At 60.1% G+C, this 6,623-nt stretch overlaps 2 protein-coding genes across 2 annotated transcripts in view; one reads left to right on the forward strand and one right to left on the reverse strand.

Annotated features, from left to right (window-relative positions):
* Nucleotides 1–2,580, forward strand: part of PAXX (PAXX, non-homologous end joining factor) — a 3,221-nt gene extending 641 nt beyond the window's left edge. Inside the window, exons 2-6 of the mRNA XM_026073380.1 lie at nucleotides 248–393; nucleotides 491–684; nucleotides 1,294–1,368; nucleotides 1,855–1,951; nucleotides 2,091–2,580. Of these exons, the coding sequence (XP_025929165.1) occupies nucleotides 248–393; nucleotides 491–684; nucleotides 1,294–1,368; nucleotides 1,855–1,951; nucleotides 2,091–2,130 (552 nt within the window). The 3' untranslated portion in view covers nucleotides 2,131–2,580. The remainder of the gene's footprint in view (nucleotides 1–247; nucleotides 394–490; nucleotides 685–1,293; nucleotides 1,369–1,854; nucleotides 1,952–2,090) is intronic.
* Nucleotides 2,581–3,651: 1,071 nt separating this feature from the next.
* CLIC3 (chloride intracellular channel 3) overlaps nucleotides 3,652–6,623 on the reverse strand; it is a 6,742-nt gene continuing 3,770 nt past the window's right edge. Inside the window, exons 2-6 of the mRNA XM_026073381.1 lie at nucleotides 5,682–5,847; nucleotides 5,029–5,154; nucleotides 4,809–4,915; nucleotides 4,207–4,382; nucleotides 3,652–3,813 (exon numbers count right to left, since the gene is read on the reverse strand). Coding sequence (XP_025929166.1) covers nucleotides 3,652–3,813; nucleotides 4,207–4,382; nucleotides 4,809–4,915; nucleotides 5,029–5,154; nucleotides 5,682–5,847 — 737 coding nt within the window. The remainder of the gene's footprint in view (nucleotides 3,814–4,206; nucleotides 4,383–4,808; nucleotides 4,916–5,028; nucleotides 5,155–5,681; nucleotides 5,848–6,623) is intronic.

A 6,623-nucleotide genomic window follows, 5' to 3' on the forward strand; every position in this document is an offset into this window, starting at 1 on the left:
GGGGAGGTGGTGGGGAAGGCCCTGCATGGGGGCCAGGGAAGCAGGTTGGGGGCCAGGAAGGTGGGGAAGGCCCTTCATGGGGGCCAGGAGGTGATTTGGGGGCTGGGGAGGTGGGAAAGGCCCTGGGTGGAGGCTGGAAAAGGCAGGTTGGGGGCTGGAGAGGTGAGGAAGGTCCTGGGTGGGGGCCAGGAGGTGGGTTGGGGGCCAGGGAAGCAGGCTGGGGCTGAGGAGGTAGGGAAGGCACTAGGTGGGGGCTGGGAAGGCGGTGGGGACCTGGGCCCGTGCCCCAGGGAAGGGAGATGGGGAATCCCCCTTCCTTTCAGGCAGTGCCCTCTCTTTTCAGACATCTCAGAGTACGCTGTGCCTGTCAGAGGACCACAGCACGAAGATCAGGTGGGTGCTCAGGCCTGACCATCTGTTGTGGGAACCTGGGCTTCTCTGTGGAGGCACTTGGAGGCCCTTGCCTCACCCTGCTCTCCTGTCCACACAGCAAGGCCTTGGAGCATGGGGTGGCCTCCTTGAGTCTGCACGATGATGGCAGGGTTACGCTGCAGCTCCAGGAGGAGGCCTGGTGCTCGACTTTTGATCTCTTCAAGTTGCCCTTCACTGAGGCAAGGACCCAGCTCCAGGCACTGATGTTCGGCTTGGTGGGTTGTGTCAAGAACCTGGAGAAACGTCTTGAAGGTCTGTGTGTGGTTTTGGAGCATGATTAGGGCAGAAGGGTGGGAAGCTCCCAGCCACCTTTATGGTATCATCTCCCTGCCACCAAAGCTGCGCCAAGTGAACCAGCTCTGAGAACCACGTGAGGTAGCAGTTAGGAGGCTGGTGTTCTCCTTGCATCATCCCATGTGGTTTCTGCTCACAGTTCTGGGTGGACTGGCAAGGCAGGATGCAGGTGGTATGGGCTGGGCAACAGAGGTGTTACCTTTGTCCCATTTGGACTGGCCTGTTCCCAAAGCTGGCCAGAGTCTCCTGACCGTCTTGGGCAGCAGAGGTCTGTGTGGAACCAGAGGAAAGCGTTGCACCTATGTGCAGAAACACAACCTTGTCCCCATGGCTGGCACGACACCATGATCTCTTTGTGCCTGGAAGTTGCCTTACAGAAGTCTTTTATCTTAGAGCTCTAGGAAGACCCCTGGCAGTGGTGGCCTGGGTGGAAGTGCTGGGAGGAGAATGCAGCTTGTTTTGGCTAAGGACTCATGTAGGGGAGGGAGCTTGCTGGGGAGGCCCAGGATGCTGCATGCTATGTTGGGTGTGTGTTGACACAAGCTCTGACTCTGGTTCCCCTCTCAGCAGTGGTGGGCACTCTGGGGTCTTCGTGCAGTCCTGAGAAGAACGCTGCCCAGAGCCAGCAGCTCTTCATGCCAGGTAGGCAACTGCCAGCGTGTACCCCCAGAACATGGTCCCACTGCTTGTTTGCCCTCTGTTCCCTAGGAGGCTGCTGGCTACCCTGTCCGTGTGGTCTCCAGGGCACTCTGAGTCCCTTTTGTTGTGGCTGCTGTTGACCCTCTGCTTTTCTGGTGTTCCTCCTGGCACAGAAGGGGCTAGGGCTCAGCACAGTGGCTCTTGGGGTGCCTTGGGTATGCTGTGCTCAGTTCAGATACCTGGCATCACCAGGCAGAATTCCTCACTAGCCTCCAAGAGTTCAGACCTCACTGCTGTTCCAAATTGGAGGCTGTGCCAGATCCTGGCCCTTTGCGAGAGGAGACAAGGCCTGACCCTTCCTTGTCCACCACGGGGCTGGGACTAGCCAGACTGGGCATCTGGAGGCACACCCTGGGCTTGGGGGGCTATTAAAGCAACCAGTTGACCAGCACCTCTTGCCTTCCTCATTCTCTCTTTCCCTGACTGAAGCAGATCCAAACTCCAGGAAGAACAGAGGTGCTGGCTCAACTTTGCCAGCCAAGAGGAGGGTCCCGGGAGAGTCTCTCATTAATCCTGGTTTCAAAAAGTAAGTGCTGGTCCAAGGCCTGGCGCAGGGGCTGGGCTGCATGGATTTCCTGCTCTATGGCTGTATGGGAGCAGGATACGTGGCTTCAGGTTGACTTTTGTGCACTGCAGCCTGTGACTGTCTCTCCACCCTCTTCTAGCAAGAAGGCACCATGTGGAGTGGACTTCGAAGACTCCTGACCTGTGCTGTCCCATCCCCCGACAACTGTCCTACAGGGAGGGTTTTCAACCACATCTGAGGCTGGTAATGGTTTTACTGCACCCTGGACCTCCTGAGCCTCTTGCTACAGGGTGTGAGCGATTGTCTTCCCTCATGATCAGCCAAAGAGATGAACAGGGCAGCCAGGACCCAGGGACTGGAACCGGCTCCTGGCAGGTCTCGGGGGAGCAGATCCATGGTTGGTGCTTTGGGAGGACCTTTTTGGGGGGATGGAGTCTGGGAGGTGACAGTAGGGGTGGATGTTTTCCCCTACTGCTTTCCCTGCTGGCAGGGCCACCCATGTACCTCACTTGGCATGAATTGGTGGGGTTTTTAAAGAACTTTTATGTCATGATGTAATTAAAAGACTGGCTGTGCTTAACTTATTGCCAATAAAGCTGCTTTTAGCCAAGTGGTCTGTGGAGACCAGATCAGCGTGACAGTGCATCTGTGTGTCAGTCCAAGCCTTCCCTTTTATTGCTTTGCAACCCTGTGGACAATTTTGACTGAATCTGAAGGATCAAAAGCTCAGAGAAGTCACCTCCCTGCCAGTTTTGTGCCAGTGGGCAGGTGAGTGAGTGTTTAGATCTTCCAACCCCATGGAAAGTTGGGAGTGTGGGCCCAGCCCCTGCTAGATGCTGGTGCCTCCCTCCTTGTGGGAGGACTGGGAGGCCCATGCAAAGTCCTTTGTGGGAGGAGAGCTACTGCGGTGTGGGGCTGGTCACGCCGGGATGCACTCATGTCTCACTTGCCAAGCTTTTATTGATTTCCAGGTGCTGTGATACATGGCTTTGACTTTCCCCACTTTGCCCCCATTCCTGTCCCAAATCTGCTCCCAAGAGCTTCCTAACAGCAGGTTCTAGGGGGATGGTGCACATGGGGACCTGGGACAGTGCCATGCCCACTGCTCTCTGCATCCCAACTGTGTCCCTGGAGCTCTGCATGGCTGTGCCAGTTCCCCTGACCCTGTGCTGCTCCTCATTGGCATCCTGCGATAGCTGCTGACTCCTGTTACTGAGTCGCACATGCTGAGGGTGGCATGGTGTGTCTCCAAGGGAGGCTGCAGGGATGGCTGCTGTCAGAGCTGTGCTTGGGCCCCGTAGCACTCTGCTCTGGGGAGCTTTTCCTTCACAGCATGAGGATCTGCTCCTGCTGTTACCCTGGGCACTACCCAGCTTTGTTATAGACGGTGTCCACAGCTGAGGCTGCCTGACACCAATCCTGATGCTTGGCGGGCTGCAGGGCAGGTTGAGGGGGTCCTGGCCAGGAGGGGAGTGTGACAAGAAGTGAGAACCTGCTGGTGGGTTCCGTACAATGCAGCGTGCTGCTGGCATCTTGGGCAGGGGTGCCAGCTGGGGGAATTTGAGTGCTCATGGCATAGCTCATGCCCTCTGCCCTCCTGAGTGTTTGCAGGAAGGACTGCAGTGGTCATGGCAGGATCAGGGCTAGCGCTTGCCTGCTGCCTGACCCTGGCCCTGTGCCCACCTGGGCACATGCCCGGCTCACTGTGGAGGCCGAACCACGGAGTGATAGGCCTGCACTATCTCCTCCTCGTTGGGGCAGGTGTATTTGAACTCCTTGGTTTCCTTGGCATTGTTGAGGTAGCGCCACACGCCCTGCAGATCCTTGGGGATCCCAAAGCGGCGGTAATGCTGACACACAACCTGTGGGCAGAAACAGGGTGAGCCCTGGCCTGGCTCTGCATGCTTGTAATGTGCCAAGGAGGGGCCAGGGTGACAGTTTTCATGGGCAGGAGCAAGCCAGGAGGGGTGGCATGGGGTGAGGGGACATCCTGGATGCTGCATGGGGGATGCAAGGAAGAAAGAGGACTACAGAAGGACCCATGCTGGATGATGGACAGGAGTCACTGGCAGGGAGGCACCAGGCAGATGTGGTGAACAGGAGGTGATACAGGGTTTGGCACGTGATGGGGGTGAAGGAGTAGGGAATGGCTGTAGAGGAGTGATGGGCTGGCACCCAGGAGGAGGGCATGGGGGAGACAGTGCTGGGAAGCAGGGGCAAGGGAAAGGGCACAGCGCCAGGATGCCCATGCTTACCTGAACGATGTTGAGCTTGGGCAGTAGGTTGCAGTCAGCTAATGTGAGCTGGTCGCCATCCAGGAAGCGGCGCTGGGAGACTGGGAGGCGCGGGTCACGGGCCAACTCGTGCTCCAAGGGGGCTTTCAGGTACTCATCCAGCTTCAGGAGGGCCTTCAGCAGGCTCCGCTGCAGTGCTGTGGGGAGGATGGGCAAAGCCAGCTATGCCATGGCACTGCCCTGCTGCTGCCACCGTGCCCAGCAGCTTTGCCATGCCTTTGGTGTGGCATGCTGCTGGCCAAAGCCTGCCTGCTCTGCCACCCTGTCCTTGTGCCCAGGTGGCCCTTGCCTGCATTGTTCTTGCCTTGCTTGGACCAGGCAAAAGCTGTGAGCACCTTCCCCTGCCCACCCTAGGGAGCCCTGGCACAGCCATGCTGGGCCATGTGGGCAACAGGCAGTGTGGGGAGAATGTTTGCTGGTCTTGGAGAGACAGCGGTGACCATGGGCAGTGGAGGACTGAAAAGACCTAGGGTTCCTTGGCCAGGCTCTGGGATAATGGCACCTGAAAGGCTGCGTGGGGTGAGCCAGCATGGCATGGCAGAGAGTATCCCCCAGCTCCTCACCCTCATCCTGGGCAGGCACCGGGTTCTTGATGAAGGTGGAGAACTTGTGGAAGACATCGTTCCCGGCCAACCTTGACTCCTTGTACCGTGGGTTGAGGCTGGGGAACCTGCGGGGACATGGGCACAGCTGGTGCCAGACCCAGATGCTGCAGTCCCTCCCTCCCACCCCCAGTTTCTCAGCAATCCCTTTGCCCCTCTCAGGACAGTGCCAGCCACTGACATGGGAGGCCTCAGCTGTTCCTCCAGGAAGTCCTCGATGATGCTGGTGTCGGTCTTGGGCTCACCATTGTAGAGCAGCACAGGCAGCTGGGCCCCTGGGGCAAAGTCCTTCAGCACGTCCAGTGCCCTGTGGGAGACGAGGGCACTCCCTGACTCCTGGCATTGACCAGGGCTGTGTGGGGCACCATGTGTGTGCTTGGTGGGGGTGTCAGGGGGAGACTAGGGCTCTGCCTAGCCCGTGGAGCTAGGACATGACCTGAGTTGCCCCCTGTGAGCCCATGTCCTGGGCAAAGGGACGAGGTGAACCCCTGGAGCTGCCCCTGCCCCAGTGCATGCCCATGGTGGGGGGGGGGGGAACAGGACAGGACAGGACAGGACTCTGCCTTGGGAAATGCCCACCAACCTCCCTCAGGGCAGTGGTGAGCAACGAGGGGGTATAATGGCCTCTAGTCATCCCACAGTGCCCACTCTTCATGCCCCAAGGTGTTGGGGACCTATCTGCCCCCCCAACACACACACACCCCACCAGGTGTCTGTGTGCCAGGGCAGGCATGTCCCACCCCTGGGCCATGCCCACAGTGCTGCTGCCCAGGGCTGGCAGCCTTTTGGGGCACGGCAGCAGGTGCACAGCAGCAGGGAGGAGGTACCACTCACCTCTTCACATCCACGGTGGTGAGGGTGAAGGGCACCCCTTTGAGCAGCAGCACCATGAAGAGCCGCTGGCAGAAGGGGCAGTGGCCCATGCTCTCCCCATCCTCGCTTGCCTGCAGGGGACATGTGGAGCTCAGCCCCTCCTTGAGCACCCAGCCAGGGCTGAGTCCTGGGGGGCAGCCCCCACCCAGGCAGGCGGGCACAGCGGCTGAGTCAGGGTGCTGCGGGCAAGGCCTGTGCCAACCCTGCTGGCAAAGCCCGGGGCTGGCCTCCAGCCAGAGCACGAGCTCCAGCGCAGGCAGGCACCCGCTGCGCAGCGTGCAGCGCTGGCCCCAGCCTGCTCGTGGGGCTGCCACACTCCACCCTGGAGTGGCCGCGTGGCATGGTGGGTGCTGGCCCGGCACAGCAGAGCGGTGGTGGGAGACCCGCGAGCTCCTTCTGCGCCCTCCCCCCTTCCCCAGCCCAGCAGTGCCCAGAGGCTGGGACTCGGGCACAGCAGCTGCAGGGGCACTGGGGGGTGGCTGTGGCAGGGCACAGACCAGGGGACTGAGTGTGCAGTAGGCCCTGGGAAGGCAACAGTGATGCTGGTGGGGGGGGGGGGGGTCGTCCCATAGCCTCTTGGCACGATACCAGGCAGCCCATGTCATGCCCTGGGCAGCTGGACAAACCTCTCCCTCTACCCATAGACACAGGAAAGGGGCCTTGGGAGGGTGGCACTCCTAGCCCAATGCCCCCCAGACTGAGCACCCCCGGCTCCCTGGTGCTCGCAGGGCCGGAGCAGCAAAGCTATGCCTTTGGCAAAGAGCACTGAACCATCCATGCTGTGTCCCGTGGTGCTGCTGGGGGCTGTGCCGGCTGGGCACTGCCCTGGGCAGGGACCACCCTAGCCGTGGGCACCCCCCTCCAAGAGTTGGTGGCCTGCAGCTGTGGCATTGCCCCAGATGC

The sequence above is a fragment of the Apteryx rowi genome, unplaced genomic scaffold, assembly GCF_003343035.1.
Source record: "Apteryx rowi isolate R43461 unplaced genomic scaffold, aptRow1 scaffold_367, whole genome shotgun sequence".
Lineage (NCBI taxonomy): Eukaryota > Metazoa > Chordata > Aves > Apterygiformes > Apterygidae > Apteryx > Apteryx rowi.